Source organism: Hylobates moloch, unplaced genomic scaffold (genome assembly GCF_009828535.3).
Source record: "Hylobates moloch isolate HMO894 unplaced genomic scaffold, HMol_V3 SCAFFOLD_12, whole genome shotgun sequence".
Lineage (NCBI taxonomy): Eukaryota > Metazoa > Chordata > Mammalia > Primates > Hylobatidae > Hylobates > Hylobates moloch.
The window spans coordinates 66355694-66376785 of NW_026652287.1; the positions used below are offsets into that span (position 1 = coordinate 66355694).

At 39.0% G+C, this 21092-nt stretch overlaps 1 protein-coding gene across 2 annotated transcripts in view; it reads left to right on the top strand.

Annotated features, from left to right (window-relative positions):
- Positions 1–21092, top strand: part of HELB (DNA helicase B) — a 38449-nt gene that overhangs the window by 13775 nt on the left and 3582 nt on the right. For both annotated transcript variants that reach the window (XM_032170672.2, XM_058425641.1), the window contains exons 7-12: positions 2624–2778; positions 5928–6009; positions 6888–6947; positions 8133–8361; positions 9120–9263; positions 15307–15798. In XM_032170672.2, coding sequence (XP_032026563.1) covers positions 2624–2778; positions 5928–6009; positions 6888–6947; positions 8133–8361; positions 9120–9263; positions 15307–15798 — 1162 coding nt within the window. The remainder of the gene's footprint in view (positions 1–2623; positions 2779–5927; positions 6010–6887; positions 6948–8132; positions 8362–9119; positions 9264–15306; positions 15799–21092) is intronic.

Here is a 21092-nt window from a genome sequence, read left to right on the forward strand (position 1 = left end):
AGGGAGAATTGGGGAAGAAATATCCCCTAATTTTTGTGGGAGAAAGCTGAAGGCAAAATAATTGAATGTGGTATTTCACTCCTAGATGAATCCTAGGGGCACCCATGGCATCTTACTTCCCTTAAATAGATAAGAACCCTTCTCTTCCCTTCATCTCTGCATAAGCCTTTGGAGTTATCCTCTGTCAGCTCAAACATTTGGTTTCTCCATGATCCATACATATGAAAATCACAATCATTATTATTTCATGACATTTATTTTAATACAGTCATGCGCCACGTAATGTTTGGTCAACAACAGATCACATCTATGACAGTAGTGACATAAGATTATAAAACTATAATTTTACTGTACCTTTTCTATGTTTAAATATGTTTACATACACAAATACTTAACCATTGTGTTACAATTGGGTACAGCACTCAGTACAGTGGCATATTGTGCAGGTTTGTAGCCTAGGAGCAATAGGCTGTACCATATAGCCTAGATGTATAGTAGGCTGTACCATCTAGGTTTGTGTAAGTACACTCTTTGCTATTCACACAACGATGAACATTGCCAGATGATGCTTTTCTCAAAACATATCACTATCATTAATCGATGCGACTGTATTAAAATCTCTAGATATAATGGGACCTTTGAATACTGAGTCTATGTTAGTCATTGTACCAAAATGTATATCTGGTTTTTACTCTTTTTTACAAAATGTTTTGTTGCTTGAACATCTAAGTAGGATGTAGCAGAAACTAGAAGGGTTTCCAGTCTTTTGGCTTCCCTGGGCCACACTGGAAGAAGAATTGTCTTAGGCCCTACGTAAATACACTAACACTAATGATAGCTGATAAGCTAAAATAATAATAATAATAATAATAATAATAATAATAATAATAATAATAAGCTGGGTGCGGTGGCTCATGCCTGTAATCCCAGCACTTTGGGAGGATGAGGCAGGCAGATCACCTGAGGTCAGGAGTTTGAGACCAGCCTGGCCAACCTGGTGAAACCCCATTTCTATTAAAAATACAAAAATTAGCTCGGCGTGGTGGTGGGCACCTGTAATCTCAGCTACTCGGGAGGCTGAGGCAGGAGAATCACTTGAACCCTGGAGGCAGAAGTTGCAGTGACCCGAGATTGCACCATTGCACTCCAACCTGGGTGATAGGGCGCGACTCTGTCTCAAAAAAAAAAAAAAAAAATCGTAAAAAATCTCGTAATGTTTTAAGAAAGTTTATAAATTTGTGTTGGACTGCATTTAAAGCCATACTTGGCCTCATGTGGCTTGTGGGCCAGACAAGCTTGAACTAGAATATTCAAAACCTACTTTCTCTAAGCCTCTGTCTACCTTGGACAAAATTGTGGGAGTAGAGGAGGAATTGACAGGAATAGGGTAGACAGTATGGGTTCATATTAAGACATTAAGAAAACTAATGGAGTTGGATGTAGAATATCCTTTTCCTGTAATCTTTCTGCTTCTACCTAAAGGCCACCCCATTTTTGGTAGATCATTTTAAAGTCCGAGAAACTTGGAGGAATCTAAAGCATATTAGATTTCTCAGAACTCACTTTTATCTGAAACTCAGGAGTTCCTTTTAGTAACTTTTTCAATATCATTTGGTTCTAGCTGTGCTCCTTTCATCATTTCATCTTAATCATAATCCTCAAATATTTATTGACTATGAAGGATCCCTGCTATATACCAGGGAAACGCTCCTAGAGATAGAAGGTGCTACATGCCTTGGGTCAGAAGCAAAACAGGAAATCTATGATGATTCTTAAGGTCCCAATTAAATCTGGGCTATTGCCAGCAAGAACAGCCTCATTCCCTCTCTGTTCCTTTCCACTTTGTTTGGGAAAGGGTGAAGAAGACACAGCAGGGTACTACCACCTCTGATAACCAGGCTGCTGTTAGTTCTGTTCGAGGAGTCAGTCTTCTTCCAAATAACCATACTTTACTTACTCTGTTTTCTGATATGATGTGCTAGTCTCGGAAAATATAAGAATGAAAGAAGGATGAGGAAGGAATAGAAGCAACTAGATGTGGATACTTGGTTCAGTTGGGAAAGTGGGATTATATGTAGAATATACAGAGAAGAAAGGAGAATGTAGTGTAAACATATGGAAAAGGCCTGAACCAGTCCAAATTAATTTATATAGAAAGGGATATGGAGTCAGATGGGCCTATTTGCCTCCCAATTCTCCTGTTTTCTATTATTGTGGCCTTGGGCAACCCACTATACTTGACTAAACCTCACATTGTTTACCTGTGAAATAAGGATAATACCTTCCTTGCATGGTTCTTTTGTGGTCTAGAGATAAATAGACCAGGTGTTCAGAATGGTGCCTAGTAAATCCTCTGATAATTTTTTTTTCCTGATCTTTTTAGTTTGCTAAGGACTGATTGCTAACGTGTAGTACCATAACTTTATTGTCTTCTATTATAAAACCATTTAACTATTTATAATGCATACCTGGATGACCTTTGCTCTCTGTTATCTATTAATAGATGCTAATTATTATAAGGACATTAGCTCTGATCATATATGAAGACATTTTTGGATGATAATGTTCTTTGTGTGTGTGTGTGTGTGTGTGTGTGTGTGTGTGTGTGTTATCTTTATTCAAGAATCTCAAGACGCCAATTTCCAAAATTTGATGCAGAACTAAATATTTCTGATAATCCAACATTACCCATCTCAATTCAAGATAAGACATTTATTTTTGTCAGGCTCCCAGAAGAGGATGCCAGTTCTCAGTCATCTAAAACTAATCATCACTCTTGTAAGTATAAACTTCTATGAGATGTAGGGTTAAGTATAAGTATTTAAGTTTTGTAACATAGTTATTAAATGACTAGTTATAATTTTCTTTGATGGTAAAGAGAAATATTGCTAGCAAAAAAAAATGAGACATTGAAAATAAATGAACTAACTTAGTACTCATCAAAAGCAGAACACTCTAGAATTTTGTAAAGAGGTAAGCTCTTGACACATAAATGCTCAGTAAATTTTGTTGAGTGAATACATGGATGTAGATGATTTTGTTTAAAATAAAGCAAAGCCCTAATAATTCAGGTTCATTTAGGAGAAAGCAAGTCTTAATTAATGAAGTTTTTCCTTGCTTGCTATTTGAAAAGCAAATACATTTATTTTGAATACAAATACTCAATGCTAATAAAAGCAAATAGTTTTATTTTGTTTCTGAAACAAAAATTGTGACTGTCAAACTGTTGCCAAGTTTAATTCCTAATAGTTCTGTTTTATAAAATAGGTAAAAGCATGGCTTCTAATTATGGATGTTAGGATGACAACAGGACAGGGTTGAGAAAGAGTGTGGGACAGGAAGTCGTCTCCTTTATGTGTATGACCTGTGTCATGTCACTTAACCATCTGTAAAATGGGAACCATAGTGGAACTCCCTGTGGAGCTATTATGAGGGTTGAGGGCATTCATCAGTATGAGACACTCTATACATGTCAGTTTGTTGTGACTAATAGATGTTATTAAATTAGCTATTGCAAGTGAATTTATTTAAATAGATTGAACCTATCTATTGATCTTTATTTTCATTATAAACTCACCTAGCAAACCTTTTAAAAATGGTGTAATGGTTTTCTCAAAATCGAATTAGTAAAGGTTTAAATGATTATTATGGAGGACTTTTTGTAGTTGCCACTGTTCTCAAAGGTATATCCTTCCCACTTAACCACTTTCACTGTGTATGTGAAAGTAATGCAGACAACTTTATCTGTCAGCCTTTTCCCCTTAGTGTGTGTCCCCAGTCTCACTTCCCTTGGGTTAGTGATCATTCACATGTTACAACAATGTATTTAAATAAATGGCGATCACACATAGTAGTCTATAATGTGCTTTTTTTTGTTTGTTTATTGTAGAAACTATATTTTTCTTTCTATTTTTCATTCAGCAAATACTTATTGAACTCCTGTTATATACTAGATACAATAGACAAAGCACCAGGAAAAGATTAAAAAAAAAATTGTCCCTGAGGTTATTGTGCTTTCATTCTAGTGTGGGAAACAGATAATTAAAAAGTGAACAAATACATTTTCAAACATCAGAGTACAAAGAATCAAGTAGACCTAACTAAATACTTACTAGTGACTGATTAAATCTGTTGCAGGATTGCTTTAGATTGTGGGGGCCAATGGTTTGGATAAACAATTTATACTCTTTAAAAAAAAAGTCAGTAATACAGGAATGTTTGAAGTAAGAATTAATGTTCCCTGGTAATTTTCCTTTCTCTTCTAACCCCAGGGCAATCCCATGAAGGTCACGCACATAGTAAAAGCTTGGTGTTTATCCTTTTAACCTTATTATATCCATATACAAACATATTTATTTCAGTTTTACACAAATTGGTTTATAAGCTGCATATTGTTTTGTGACTTAGAAATGTATGTTAAATAATTAATAGCTAATGTTTATTCTCACAGCTTAGTTAATAGTAGGTCCTATTTACAGGTGAGGAAAATGAGACTTAGTTAAATAGATCTCTTTCTTTACCACTTCACTTAATTCTACCTAAAATATTGTTGATTTTATTTCTGGTACCCATTCTTTGCATTAATGAGAATGTACTTTTAAAAAAAGTTGTCCATTTTAGACTGGTAGCAGAGCTTAACTGATAGTGCTTTTCTAAATTAAAAACTTCTGCTGGAAAATTAGTCTCTTCTTCAAGGAAATTGAGTAAATATTCCTTAGAGAAGCATATAGTACTTTTTCACTAATAATTAAGTTATTAAGTAAATTATGCCCATTATTACAAAGTACTAAGACCTAAGACAGGATTCATATTTGGGCTAGAATTTCAGAGATGCTAAAATGTGAGAAAAATGTATATCTTAGAATCAATAAAATACATTGTACATATTGATCTGCAAGATGTGGAGGAAGTGAAAAAAGGTATGGAACAGTGCCATCCTGTACATGTGAAAAAGAACAGTATGCTGGGAGACCCTTGGGAATTCCTGCTCTGGAAGCCAGGGGTTGGTTGAGGGTGAGCTGAGTCTTGTCCGTTTTCTAGCGGTAATCCTCCCTTCATCTGAAAAATGAAGGGCTCAGCAGGCAGCTAAGTTTGTCTTCCCAGAGCAGGGCATGGGCTTTTTCATTCCCTTGTGATTCATCTGCTACTAGGGAAACATACATGGGAAAATGCTTGTACTTCCATGAGCCTTAGTTTTCACATTCATAATATGGATGTCATCAGAAGTCAGACTACCCAATGGCTATAGGACATGAGCACCATTGGAATGGATGCCCCTACTATGCCAGGGTTAACCTTTTAGTTGCTAGATCATGGGGAGGTCTGCAGAGAAGGAAAGAGATGGTTGGGGTGGGGAGTAGAGCATTGTGTTGTTAGGGGAGTGGCTGTTTTCCAGCTAATATGGAAGTATTGCTATGTTTTATACAAGTATGTGCCAGTTGAATATCAGCTCTGAATATAACAGCACCTACCACACGTGGGTGTCCTGCATATTAAGTGATATAACATGTAAGGCCTGTATATTGTCAAGTTCTAACTCATTACTAACATGATCACAAGGACTTAAAACAGGAAGTTTTACATTAGTCATGCTGTTACACACTTTGTACTCTTGTTTATTTCTTAAATTCAGTGTTCATAAACCATCAGCAAATACACAGTGAGTCTGTTACAAATGGGGAACTGTCCTGGCCAGGGGTTGACCTCTCTGTTGAGGGTGGGTTGTCTTGAAACCCTACTTTCCATTCTCTTTCCTATTGCCCTGGCTGATGTGGGGAATGAGGTTGACATTTCCATGGTGAACTTGTATTCCATTTGGTGAGTATTTTCCCAGGGCCCTTAGCAGGAATTCCAAATTAGTTTCTTCATAGAAATTGTGTTATAATTTGGTGATTTTCTGTGTTAACTTTTTTCTCTTGAATTATTAGGTTTATATTCTGCAGTTAAAACTTTACTGCAAGAAAATGACTTACAAAATGCAAAAACATCACAATTTATTGCATTTAGAAGGTAAAGCATTTATAATATTTTAATGTTTTTAATCTAGCTTTTAAGTCTCATAACTAATTAATATAGATCCTATTTGGATGGGAGATTCCAATATTTCATCACTGTTAATTCTCTTTCTTATTTTGGGGTATGTCTTTGTTAGACATGGCAGAGGGCACTTTTTAAACAGAGCTCTTTCCACCAAGTATTATATTTAGAAGCTCATAGGGACTCTGAATGGAACAAAAACTTATGCTAAGATAAAAACCACAGGCTGGGCTCAGTGGCTCACACCTGTAATCCCAGCACTTTGGGAGGCTGAGGCGGGCGGATCACTTGAGGTCAGGAGTTTGAGACCAGCCTGGCCAACATGGTGAAACCTCCCTGCCTACTAAAAATACAAAAATTAGCCAGGCATCATGGCGCACACCTGTAATCCCAGCTACTTGGGAGGCTGAGGCAGGAGAATCACTTGAACCCAGGAGGTGGAGGTTGCAGTGAGCCGAGATCACGCCATTGCACTCCAGCCTGGGCAACAGAGCAAGACGCCATCTCAAAAAAAAAAAAAGAAAAAAAAAAAGATGGGAGCGGGGAGGGACAGCATTAGGAGATATACCTAATGCTAAATGATGAGTTAATGGGTGCAGCAAAACAACATGGCACATGGATACATATGTAACAAACCTGCACATTGTGCACATGTACCCTAAAACCTAAAGTATAACAATAAAAAAAAAATATATATATATATAAAAAAAGATAAAAACTAGAAAAATACTATTTCCTGGAGAAAGTCCTGGAAACGTTTTGTAGAATCTAGTATGTCATAATTGCTGATAACAAAAGTAAACCTGTAGCAGTTGCCATTAAGGTGACCCCTGCATTTTCGTGTGTTTCAGGCAAGACTGTGATCTAATTAACGACTGCTGCTGCAAACACTACACAGGCCACCTCACCAAGTGAGTGTCTTCGAGAACTGAAACTTTTAAAGACAGTCCTTCGATTTGCTGTTTTTTTCTTTGCTTTGATGTTTGTCACCTATTTACATATATTCCCAAAATAGGTTTTTTCCCATTTGTGAAATATAATGATCTCTTCAATTAAATACAATATATGAATACATCCTTGGGAATTGACATTTTAGTAATGAGTGGAATAAGAAGAAAAATTAGGAGTGAAATTTTTTTGGTTTCAACCTTGGCAGCCTTCAGCTTCTCCAAGATGAGCATGAGGAGCTCAGGGGAATTTTAAAAATTATGTGTGTAGTGTTTCTGAGAATCTTAGCAACAGGGTGCCTGCAGAGAGCAACTTAGTGAGTGTCTATCAGAGAAATATGAGTGTAGACAAGCCACTGTGGTCATACGTAGGAAAAATTAATTCATTTCTCTTGAATTGACAAATACCTGCTTTGCACTAAGTATAGACATCCTAGATATGTATAAGGTATAGGTGGAGTGCCTGTCTGCTGAGGGAAGTTACACAAAAATCTGTCAGGTAGCCCAACAAGAGGCCAGAAAGCATGGGCTTGAGGCCATATACCCAGGGTCCCAGTAACTGTGATGATGGGCCAGGTCGTTTCCCTCTCCCATGTCTATAAAAGTGGATATGGACACAGAATTTCCCTTACTGAGCTGTGGTAAGAATGAAATGAAATAATGTACCTAAAGCAGTTAGCGTAGTAGCTGGCCTATCACCACCACTTCTTCAGTTTGCTGCTGTTGTACTGATGTAGTGCCATAATTATTATAATAGAAATGTGTATAAGTGCTGTAAGACCTCAAATAGGGTAATGATAAGAGAGATTGGAGAGCAGAGGATTAATTTTAAAGAAAAAAAAATCAAAATTTGTGTTAACCTTTAGAATATAAGGGGAAAGAGACATCAGCATTTAAGCCAAAATTTCTAACTTGCAAAAATTTGACTGGGAAATGTCATTGAGTTTGAGGTGTTGCAGGGAGTATGTATAAATCAGATGACAGCTATGGGAGCCTGATTTCTTGTTGCCCATTGGAGAATGAAAGTGTTGTAAATAAAATATGGAAATTATTCTGAGAATTGAAACGAGTCTGAGTAGGAGTTAATGTTTGAACAAGTGAAATGGAGACTTTCCAAACTTTGATTATAATTATCATTTTCTATCCCAGAGACCATCAGAATAGACTTGTATTTGGAATTGGTGATAAAATTTGTTGTACCAGGAATGCATACCTCTCAGACTTACTACCTGAAAATCTCTCTGGAAGTCAGCAAAATAATGATCTAGATGCCAGTGGTGAAGACTTTTCTGGTACTCTTCATGATTTTGCTAAAAATAAGCATGACTTTGAAAGTAATGTTCGACTGTGCAATGGAGAAATATTTTTCATAACAAATGTAAGTGAAAACAGAAGATAATATCTTTTAACTAATTAGAGATATGTTTGGTTATTTTATTGTCCTAGGATTGATTCAGAATCTAATGATATCAGTTGACATTCTTGTTTCATGATTTTTTGTTAAGGATTTTTGGCATCCATGTTTATGAAGGATATGGGTAGTTATCTGGTAATATCCTGTCTGGCTTTAATATCAGAATAATACTGGCCTCATAAAATGAGTTGGGAAGTGCTTCTTCTTGTATTTTCTGGAAGATTTTATGAAGAAACATTTTTAATAAAATTGAAGTACTTGAGTAACAAAAAACAAGGCATAAATGAGACATATATTTTAAAAAGCATCATTTCCTTTGTTGCTGCTTAAATGTAGAAACTATAGAAGTGGTTGCCTTGTATTTGTTCTCACAGTGTAGATACCCTCATTGAAAGCTGTGAGGAAAAGTAAAACTGCAAAGAATCTACTCAGACTTATGTAGTCAATACAAGAAATGAATGTATAGACTTCAGAATAAGAAATAACAGACTGTTCTTCACAGAGTCAAATTGAAGATAAGTTTCAAAGACTGAAAACTTCTGTTTGTGTTTATTAAAATATTTAGGTATAGATATATTCAGTTTGTGCTGAAATGCAAATTTTAAGCCTTTTGAAATTCTTGATAGTAATTGTAATTCTTATATTTTATGTTTGACCCAAAGATAGAGTATCTTTGAACGTATTTGAAGGTATGCAAAATAGTTCTTTGTTTCTGGTGACAGGATGTAACTGATGTAACTTTTGGAAAGAGAAGATCTTTGACCATTAATAATATGGCTGGCCTGGAAGTAACTGTGGATTTTAAGAAACTAATGAAATATTGTCGCATAAAACATGCATGGGCAAGAACTATTCACACTTTTCAGGTAAGAGGAGACTTTTATAAAACCCTTTAAATAATTTACCAACCTTAGAGCACCTTGCATTGTTTTCGTAATTTTTTGTTGCACTTATTAGGAAACAAAAATTAGGAAACAAAATACACAAAAGTACAGAACATAATATAGAAGACGCCACCCTTTTGCTCTTTTTTGCTCCAGAGCTCTCTTTATTTTTAGAAACGAAGGCATCATAGGTAAAGCCTCCTCCTTCGGGTCTTCCCCTCCCTGGCTGAGTCTCCAGTATGGCTTGGCATGGCACTGTACTCATCTTATCTTTGGTTAAATTCTGATATTTTGTTCATCATGGATCCTTTTGTGCCTTAATTTTGATTTACAAAACTGTTACATTAAAATGTCTTGATTTATCTTGATTGCTGAGTTTCTTGGGAACCCCTTAAATTTTGTACTGGAGGTGAATTCCTCACTTGCCTTGCCCTACTGGGCCTGCTTCCCGCCTTCCTCCAAAGTGACTTCTGCCCTGAATTTGGTATATATCACTCCTTTTCATGTAGAAGCAATAAAGATGATTGTTTTCTGTGTTACTGAGGCTTATGTAAATGGTATTATCATGTTTCTATACTTTTGCAACTAGCTTTTATTTTTTATTTTTGGCCTTATCAACTTTGTGGGGTATAATTTGCATACAGTTTCGTTATAAAGTTGGATGAGTTTTGACAAATGTATCCTCTCCCTCCATCTTCGTGAGGCAACGTTTTTTCCCCCCTCCCAACTTATGTGGGAATATTGTTAGGTTTACAGAAGAGTTGGAATGATACTACAGAGAGTTTTCATATACCCTTCACCCAGCTTTCCTTGGTGTTTAACATTTTATAACTATGGCATATTCGTCAAAACTAAGAAATTACTATTGCTGTAAGACTGCTAACTAAACTATGCATATTCGAATTGCACCAGTTTTTCCATTAATGTCCTTTTGCTGTTCTAGGACAGCATATTGAGTTTAGTGCAACTTGCCTTTATGCTTTATTTTAATACCCTTGTATTCTCATCTGTTATTAGTGACTCTCTTATTTATCTCTTTGTTTTGAGCTTCCTTCTCTGCTGTTGGTATGTTGCTTTAATGAAGAGGTTGCATCAACCCTCTTTTTTTTTTTTTTTTTTTTTTTTTGAGACAGTCTTGCTGTGATGCCCAGGCTGGAGTGCAGTGGTACGATCTTGGCTCACTGTAAGTTCCGCCTCCCAGGTTCAAGTGATTCTTCTGCCTCAGCTTCCCGGGTAGCTAGGATTACAGGCGCATGCCACCACGGCTGGCTAATTTCTGTATTCTTAGTAGAGACGGGGTTTCACCATATTGGTCAGGCTGGTCTTGAACTCCTGACCTCGTGATCTGCCTGTCTTGGCCTCCTGAGTGCTGGGATTACAGGAATGAGCCACTGCACCCAGCCCAACCCTCATTTTTATGCAGAAAAATTTAGGTCAGCCCAAATTTTCTACTAGTAAACAAACATTAATTAGCATAGAGTTTTGTTTTTTTTAAGTGGGTGGGGCTTTATTTATTAACTTACACCATCTCGGTTCCAAAAAGAATTTGAAATGGCTTGTTAAAAATGCCCACAATTCAGCTGATTTTTTTTTTTTAAAGGTAAAAAAGGGTGGGGTGTGGTGGCTCACGCTTGTAATCCCAGCACTTTGGGAGGCTGAGGTGGGTGGATCACTTGTGGTCAGGAGTTCAAGACCAACCCTGGCCAACATGGTAAAACCCCATCTCTACTAAAAAATACAAAAAAAGTAACTGGGCATGGTGGTGGGCACCTCTAAACACAGCTACTTGAGAGGCTGAGGCATGAGAATCACTTGATCCTGGGAGGCAGAGGTTGCAGCAAGCTGTGATTGTGCCACTGCACTCCAGCCTGGGCAACAGAGGGAGACTCCATCTCAAAAAAAAAAAAAGTATATATATATATAAAGGATGTCAAGTGAAAAATAAAGGTAAGGATGATAAAATGGTTCTTGCCAGAGGTGGTTGGAATGCAGCCATGCCCGCTTCCCTGTTTGCTAATGTTGATTGCAGATTTGGCTTTTAGTTCCCTTCAGACCAAAGTTCCCCAGGTAAAGACAGAGTAAAAGTATAATATTTCTGGCTCTGGGTCCTGAAGAATTTCTTCCGTGGATCTCTATGATGCCATCCTTCACCTTTAGGAAATTTTCTTGTTCTCAGTTTCCTCTGTTCTGTCTCTCTAGAATTCCTAATATGTGCATATTAGACTTCCAGAACTAGTTACCTAAATTTCTTATCAAACTGTCCTATTTTCCTTCTCATCACTTTGCTCTATTTTCTGAGAGATTTCCTTAAATTTATAATCCAGTTTTTTTATAAGAACGAATGAAGAGTAAAGGTGTCTTTATTATTACCAGGTTGAGGTTGGAGTAGATATCTTTCTGGTTCTTATTTCATGGTTGAAGTAGCATCTCTTAGCTCTAAGAACATTCACGATTGTTATATCAACACACTGTTTCTTCCAAGTTCAATTCAGTTCAACAAATACTTACTGAGTCAGACTCTGTTCTTGGTGTTTGGTACAGGTCAGTCTATAAAACAGACAAAGATTCTTGCCATTGTGAAGCTTAAATTTGGTGGAGAAAGGGATAGAGACAGACACGATCATAAAAATAAAGAAAATAAAAACAAAAACAAGAACAAAAACTCTGTGTTATGTTAGAAGGTGGCAAATCCTGTGGAAAAGAGATAGGAGTGGGTGCAATTGTGATTTTAAATAGAATGTCGGTGTAAGCCTCATTGAGAAGATAACATTTTATCCAAAGACTTGAAGAAGGAAAAGAAGTTAGCCATGTGAGTATCTGGGACAGGAGCATTCTAGGTTGAGGAATAGCCAAGAGCAGGGTTCTAAGGTGAGAGTCTGTCTGGTATAGTTGAGAAGCAGGAATAGCAAGGTGGCCACTGTGGGAGACTGACAGGAAATGAGACAGGAAAATTAATATGAGGTAAAGAAGGCAGGAGGATGGTGGGGCCAGGTCACCTCCTAGGGCATTTGAAGGCCTGCACTATCCAGTATGTTAGCCACTAGCCACATGTAGCTATTGAGCACTGGAAATGTGGCTAGAGTGACTGAAAAACTAAATTTTAATTTTAAAAATGGATACTAGGCTGGGCACAGTGTCTCACACCTGTAATCCCAGTACTTTGGGAGGCTGAGGTGGGCGGGTCAATGGAGCCCAGGAGTTCAAGACCAGCCTGGGCAACATAGTGAAACCCCATCTCTACAAAAAATACAAAACATTAGCCAGACATGGTGGCATGCACCCATGGTCCCAGCTTCTCGGGGGTCTGAGGTGGGAGGATTTCCAGAGCCTGGGAGCTGGAGGCTGCAGTGAGCTGAGATTGCGCCACTGCACTCCAGCCCGGGTGACAGAGTGAGACCCTGTCTCAAAAACAAAAACAAATATACAAAACAAAAGTTACTAGATACAGTCATTGGAAAACTTCTGTATGTTGGAAAAACTATGTTTGGAATAACTTGGGTATGTGAATCTTCTTTTTCAACTACAAATTTTATGAACTCTAGAAATAGATTAAGTATTTCTGATGAAAATGTAGTATCCAAATTGAACTGTTCTGGGTATATAAAATATAGAATTTCAAAGATGTAGTCTTTTATTAATAATTTAATATTGATTATATGTTAAAATGATGATATGTTGGGTATGTTAGCTTAAGTAAAATACAGGTATATTATTAACATTAATTCTATCCATTTCTTTTTTAATGAGACTACTAGAAAATTTTAAGCTACATATATGACTTGTTTTATGTTTGTATTGGACAGTGCTATTCTAGACTATTTTAAGGACTTTGGCTTTTACCTGAGTGAAATGGGGAGCTGTTGAAGGTTTTGTGGCTCTTCATACAAGTGGTTGAGTTGTAGAACCAATTTATAGAATAGACATATACATAATTAAAAGTAAATATAGGAAACTTACCTCCTTAAGAAGTTTGACAGTTCTGATTTTCAAGGGAGATTTAAAGCAATGGGGAAATTATTTATAGCAGGTTATCAAGGTGAAGTTAGGTGTCTATGTCTTACTTTCTGAGGTAGACTTAAGTACCATCTTGGGGTGCAACATTCCAGGGACAGCAGACCTTTGGCTCCTGTAGCATGACATTTTAATTTTTAATCATCATTCACTCAGTGAGGCAGTGGAGAAAGAACAGTGAGTAGGATAAAGGTGAAGCTCTGCCTTCACGGAGCTTAGGGTCAGTACAGCCTGTGATAGAGAGGAAGTACAGGGTGCTGGAGAGTAATAGATGGGGCGGCTACTCCAGACATCGGCCAAATTGAGGCCATGGACTGAGGAATGCTGACAGGACCTGGAAGTCCCTTGTGCTGGGTGGAGCATGGTTCATGGAAAAGAAAGGGAAAAAGGTAGGGAGAGGAGCAGGGCCAAGCTGGCTCTTGAAGGGCTTTACAAACACATTAAGGGGTTAGGACTTTATTTGGAGTCCCTGTGAACCATTAGAGGTTTTAAGCAGCATCTAATATGATTGGATTTGCATTTTACAAATATCACTGTGGCTGCCATGAGGATGATGGATTGGGCAAGAGAAGGTACAGGGAGACTGAAAATGAGAGCATTAAGTAATAATAGTATATCTACTATTATTACTATGTTTTTCTCAGTGTTGCTTGATAATTAAGAACTAGGTTAGCTGAGTTTAGGTAGACATTTTCATATTTGAGAATGCACAATATAAAGTCCAAGGTGAAGAGTGGTGCCACGTATCTGTGGAAATGTATGTAATCAAATACCATTTATGTCAATTTCTGAGACCCAGCAACATCGGAAAGATGTGTTTATCAAACTTTTACAATATGAGGAGCTGCTTCAAACTCTCTGTCTACGGAGACAGAAGAGCTTGCTGAGCAAGAGTTTATTTGCAGTGGATGTGTATTTTTTACTTGCCCCATCTTGTCAGTTGTCTTCCCACAATTTTTCCTTTGGCAGGAGCAGTGTCAGAGCAGTGGGGGAGATAATGGTACAAACCACTTCTTTGTCTGTGTTGGCACTGGATCCGCTGATCTCAGAATGTAGGACTAAGAATAGCCCTCAAACTTGAAATTGTTTTCTTACAGTTACATGGTGACATTGAGTGTTTTTCTTGCCTATCCAATTTTTTGTTAAAAGACAAAGGTTCATTGTTTTCTTTTTTGTTTATCTTGATAAAAGAAATAAATTGCCCAACAATGGAAAAATACAGACAAGTAGGAGGAAAAAAAAATCATCCATAGGCCCTCCATTTGGAGACATTAATAAAAAATTTGGTAGAATTTCTCTCCTTTTTTGTGATTTGTTTTGTTTCATTGTACATAGCTATGTTCTTTTTTTATATACTTGTTTTGGATCAGAGTAACTATATTGCTATACAGTTGTGACCATTCTGTATGTATGTGTGTATCTATCTATATATAGATATATATATGGTTTTTAAAATGTTGCTTTAAAGTATCTTTGATGTTCACAAAATAGTATGTCAACTGTGTATATATTATATATATAAGTATATAATATATATTCACCTATTAGTTGCTACTTAAAATTTCCATATTTTATCATTACATGTAATATTTTATATACATATATTTATATATAATATATCTATATATTTACCTATTACTGGCTACTTAAAGTTTTCATATTTTGCCATTATATGTAATAATGGGTTAACACATTTACACATGAAGCCTGTACCATCATTTCAGTCTTTTATTAGGAAAGATTTAATACTGCATGCAGTCTTTAAAATTTGCTGCTGGGTTTCTACAAGCCAGTTGTGGACCTGTGAAACCTGAACTTAGCAGCATGTTTAGCAGTGTGTTTAGAGTTCTTGGAGGATGAATAAAAATGGAACCCATAAAATGGACACATAATAATAGTCTGGCCAGGTAGAAGTGCTGGAGAGCACTTTGAACACTTGTCTCCTTTCCTTGTCTGTAAACTGTCTGAACCTATTTTATAGCATTTAGTCTTCACACCATATTTTTCCTCCCAGGGATCCGAGGAGCAAACAGTTGTCTATGTGGTGGGGAAGGCGGGCCGCCAGCACTGGCAACATGTCTACACCGCCGTGACCAGGGGCCGCTGCCGAGTGTATGTGATTGCAGAGGAGTCTCAGCTCCGGAATGCCATTATGAAAAACAGTTTTCCTAGAAAAACTCGTTTGAAACATTTCTTGCAAAGTAAGCTCTCCTCTAGCGGTGCACCTCCAGCAGATTTTCAGTCCCCACAGAAGAGCTCTGGAGACAGTGGAGGACCCAGCACACCGTCAGCATCTCCACTCCCTGTAGTCACAGACCACACCATGACAAATGATGTCACCTGGAGCGAGGCCTCTTCACCTGATGAGAGGACGCTCATCTTTGCTGAAAGATGGCAATTATCTTCACCTGATGGAGTAGATGCAGATGATGATTTACCAAAATCGCGAGCATCCAAAAGAACCTGTGGTGTGAATGATGATGAAAGTCCAAGCAAAATTCTTATGGTAGGAGTGATGTTTGCATGTTCCCAAGTTTTATTTAAATATCGCTAACTTCAGTGTGCTTATAAATGACTGTGTGCTTTTATTAGTGTTGCATTGTGCTGTTGGACTTAAAAACAATTGTTTTTCTGATTTCTGTCAAATTTCCCTTACCTCACTGTCTGATCTCCCCTTCATTTCCTCACTCCTTTTCTCCATTCCAGCCTCTAACTGAAGACAACTCCCCAAAGCTCAGTTCTTTTTTCCTTTGAGAACTGACTCATTCTCACAGTTTCAGCCCTCTCCTTGGCACCAGTGATTTGGCTAACAAAGTTTTGACTATAGTAACATTTCAGGCACCAGGAATTAGAGATAAGTAAGTGACAGTTCTCACTCTCACACTGATTGTCATGGTGGAGACAGTCGGCTATCAGTAATGTGGTGATTTGCTGAGTGCTCTGGCACTGAAGAGGAGTTAATGAACCAGCTGCCTAATCTGCATCTTTGTTCCCAGAAATTGATTTTCTGGAACTACAGCCCAGAATCTTACTCTCTCTTCCAATTTCTCCATGTCAATCACCATCTTCCTAGTTACATGGCTTAAAATTTTAGAATCACCGTGGACTCGCTTTCCTTTCACTCTCTGCCATCTTCTTGGATGATTGGTGACCTGGCTGCCCTCCCCTTTCTTGTTCCCATTCTCATAATGTAGCATTCCCCTTTTTCCATGGTTTTGCTTTCCAAGGTTTCAGTTACCCGTGGTCAACCGTGGTCCAAAAATATTAAATGGAAAATTCCAGAAATAAACAATTCGTCAATTTTAAATTGCATGCCATTCTGGGCAGTGTGATGAAATCTCACACCATCTCATTCCATGAATCCTCCCTTTGTCCAGTGTGTCCACACTGTGGACACTCCCTGCCCGTTAGTCACTTGCCATCATCTTAGTTATCAGAGTAAGTCTCAGTATTGCAGTGCTTGTGTCGAGTGATCCTTACTTTACTGAATTGCTTTATTTTTTATGTTATTGTTGCTAATTTTTTACTGTTCCCATTTATACATTAACCTTTTTTATAGGTATGTATGTATAGGAAAAACCAATACATTTGGGTCTGGTAGTATTCAAGGCTTCAGGTGTCCATTAAGATTCATTTCTTTGTTCAAAAGCTTTAGTGTCTCCCAGGTGCCTACAACATAAATTCTAGACTATTTAGCTTGGCATTTGAGACCTTTCTCAGTTTGATTCCAGTTTTCTCAACAACATTTCATTTCCCACTATGCTTTTTCTGCTTTTGTCAAGCTAGTGTCTTCAACTCACTAAAATGAATCAAACTTTTTCATCCTCCTTTTGACTCTTGCTGTGTTCCTCATCTTGAATGCCTTTTTCTGTCTCCTCTCATTCAGCATTTGAAAAAAACATTTAGCAAAAAGTTGAAAAAATAAAAATAAAAACCTGCCAGTCACTGATCTAAATGTTAAGGGAGGAAAGCACACCAGTGCCGACTTCGTGGACGTTACATTCCAGCATAGGCAATAAATACAAGAGAAAATCAAATTTCAGATTGAGTCTATGAAGATGAAAAACAAGGCAAGGACATAGGGAATGGCAGGGGTTGGTGGGCAGGAGGTGCTATTTTGACCAGGTCATTCCTTCCTAAAAAGGTGACATATGAGCTGAGCACTGAATGTTATCAAGGAGCCAGCATGGGGGCCTCTGAGAATGTAGATAATGCAAAGCCTGGAAAGGGAATGATTTCATTCAAAGAGGAAGGCAGGTTGGCCTAGTGCAGTGGCTCATGCCTGTAATCCCAGCACTTTGGGAGGCCGAGGTGGGTGGATCACCTGAAATCAGGAGTTTGAGACCAGCCTGGCCAACATGGTGAAACCCCTTCTCTACTAAAAATACAAAAAATTAGCCAGGCATGATGGCAGGCACCTGTAATCCCAGCTACTCAAGAGGCTGAGGGAGGAGAGTCGCTTGAACCCGGGAGGTAGAGGTTGCAGTGAGCCGAGATTGCACCACTGCACTCCAGCCTGGGCAAGAAGAGCAAAACTCCATCTCAAAAACAAAACAAAACAAAACAAAACAAAAAACAAAGAGGAAGGCGGGCTAAGGTGGCTAGTGAGCGAGGAAGAGGGTGCAGGTGCTGGTGTTGGAGAGATGGGCAGGGCCACAGGAATGAGTTGGGATTTTATTCTGCTTGCAGTGGGAATTCATTGGAGGGCTGGAAGCAGATGTGTGATATCATCTGATGCCTGCTTAAACATAGTCCCAGCATGGTGGCTTATACCTGTAATCCCAGCACTTTGGGAGGTGGAGGTGAGAGAATTGCCTGAGCCCAGGAGTTTGAGACCAGCCTGGGTAATATGGTGAACCCCCATCTCTACTAAAAATACAAAAATTAACTGGGCATGGTGGCATGCACCTATAGTCCCAGCTACTCAGGAGGCTGAGGCAGCAGGATCACTTGAGACTGAGAGGTCGAGGCTGCAGTGAGCTGTGATTGCATCACGGTACTCCACCCTGGGTGACAGAGCAAGAGCCTGTCTCAAAAACAAAACCACAATCCCTGCTGGGTGTGGTGGCTCACACTTGCAATTCCAACACCTTCAGGAGCCAGGCGGGAGGATCACTTGAGCCCAGGAGTTTGAGACCAACCTGGGCAACATAGTGAGATTCCATCTCTACAAAAATAGTAAAAAATTAGCTGAACGTGGTAGTGCATATCTGTAGTCCCAGCTACCCAGGAAGCTAAAGTAGGAGGATTGCTTCATCTCAGGAGTTCCAGGCTATGGTGAGCTGTGATTGTGGCATCCCATTCCAGCCTGGGTGACAGACCAAGACCCTGTCTCAAAAAAAAAAAAAAAAAAAAAGCAAGGCTAGGCACGGTGGCTCACACCTGTAATCCTAGCTCTTTGGGAGGCCAAGGTGGGCGGGTCACTTGAGCCCAGAAGTTCAAGACCAGCCTGGGCAACATGGTGAAACCCCATCTCTACCAAAAATTCAAACAAAAATTAGCTGGGGGTGGTGCTGGGTGCCTGTTGTCTTAGCTGCTTAGGAGACTGAGGTGGGGGGATCACCTGACCCCAGGAGGTTGAGGCTGCAGTGAGCTGTGATGGTGCCACTGCATTCCAGCCTGGGTGACAGAATGAGACCCTGTCTCAAAAATACATACGTACATACATACAAACAAAATAAACAATCCCTCTGGCTTCCGTGGAGAGGGAACTGTGGAAAGTGAAGGGGAAGTGAGGAGACCAGTAGGAGGTCATCGTGGGGAGAGCCTAATGAAAGAGCGGGGCTGGTAATCTGTGGTTGGAGTGTGGATGCATTTTGGAGATGGAGTCTGTATGACTTTCTGATTAGATGTGATGAGGTAAAAGAGAAAGTAATCCAGGATGATTCCTGGATTTCTGGCTAAAGCAATTTACGGAATAGCAGTGCCATTTCCTGAGATGATGGGAGAGATGTGAGGAGAACTCGTTTGGGGAAATAAAGCGTTCTCTTGTGGCGTGCTGTTGTTTAAGGTACTAATTGGAAATGTACCTGGACTTGATGAGTAAGTCAGTGGTTGGTAGAGGAGTTTAGAGCCTCAGCAGGGAGTAGGGTAGGAAAGGTCCACTTGGGAATCATTGGCATGTAGTGATATTGAAAGGACTAGGTGAGTTAATTTCAGGAGAGACTGCAGATAGAGGAGGGGGCCTGACGACAGAATTCTGGGGTATTCCCAGCTTTTAGAGATCTGGAAGAGGAGGAGGAACTAAAAAGGAGTGTGAGTGAGATAGAAGGAAAACCAGGGCTGTGGGGAGGGAACAAAAGCCTGGACTGAGGGGGCTGGTGAGAGAATGGGAGCCAAAAGGGTGGAGGAAGCAGTGGAGGTAGGTTTTGAAGAGGGCTGCTGAAAAGGTGGTTGTATCTGAATAGAGGACTTGTGGTCAAGGAAAACTTTATTGGTTTGTTTACTTTGGATGGGTCCATTAAGGCATCTTAGTATGTTGCTAGAATGGTCCAATGGAGAACCAGAGATTCATGATTCAGGGAGAGAGGATAATTGCAGAATTGGAGTCCTGACGTGGGTAAGATGGGAAAAATCAAGAGAATAAGTACAGGGGTTGCCCTGAGACAGGATTAGGGACAGAGGACCCTTTTTCCATGAGAACCAGAAGGAATGGGTGTAGTACGTTGGGTATATATAGCAGAGGAAAGATAAAGTAGTTCCAAGCTGATCACCTCACGCCATCCTCTCTTCTTATAATCCAGCTCAGTTTCTATGTTGTTCCTGAAGGCTTCTTTTTCTCTGAACTCCTGTAGGAGGGCACACACCCCTTCTGTACTGCACTTGCAGTAACCTTGTTTGACGCTGTAAATCAAGCTTCTTGGGGACAGCGTATCATTTTTGATCTGCTAGAACATTTGGTACAATTGCTGTTCACATGGTAATACCTCAAAAATGCTTAGTGATCAAAATATGAGCATGAATATATGGCGATGAAACTTTTTTTAAAAAAATCAGACATTCAGAATATCGTTCTTTCAGGTTGTACTGAAAGTCATACTTTTATTCTTGTAGTGCCCCCCTTTAGTTTGACAATTCCTTTTGGAATTGCTTTCGAGGCAGTAAAAGATCCTTTTGAATGTTTATAAGGGAAGCAAGCTTCTATTGAGACCTATTCTGAGTTTAGGAAATAACCCAAAGACATTTGCTTTCTGGTTTTATGAGTTAGAGGATCTAATTTGGGTAGTGGATTTTGTGTTAAAAAAAAAAAAAGGTGGGATTATAAATAATTTCCAAATGTAGTTCCAATAGAAGTGTAAGAATTGCTTTAAGTGCTGGCAGCAGACTTGTTCAGTTGAGTCTTTAAGCTTCCAAGGCTGTAATAAAGGTAAGAAGGGGCCACAGGGGGAACCCAGGGGAGAGAGTGCTGGTGTAACCTGCCAGAACCAGGCTGAGTTGCAAACGGGGAATACTTATATCCTCTGTCCCCAAATGGATATGGCACAGGGAAAAGGTTCTCTAAGAGTCGGTCTAACACAGGGCACAGTGTGTGGAGTCCTGGCACATTAGGAGACTACAGGTGTAGAACAGCATGGCTGGAGCACAGGGCGCAGTGAGAGGATGGGCCGCAGACACAGGAACTGGCAGGGAGGATGGACACAGGGTCTTCTGAAGAGGTCATACATTCTTCTGGTTGCAATTGAGAACAGTAGAAGCATTTTAAGTGCTCTGTGAATTGAAATTTATGAAGGTGACGTTGACTGAGGTTTAGTGGATGATATGATGGTTAGGGAGAGAGTAGGGAATGAGTTCTCAGCCAAA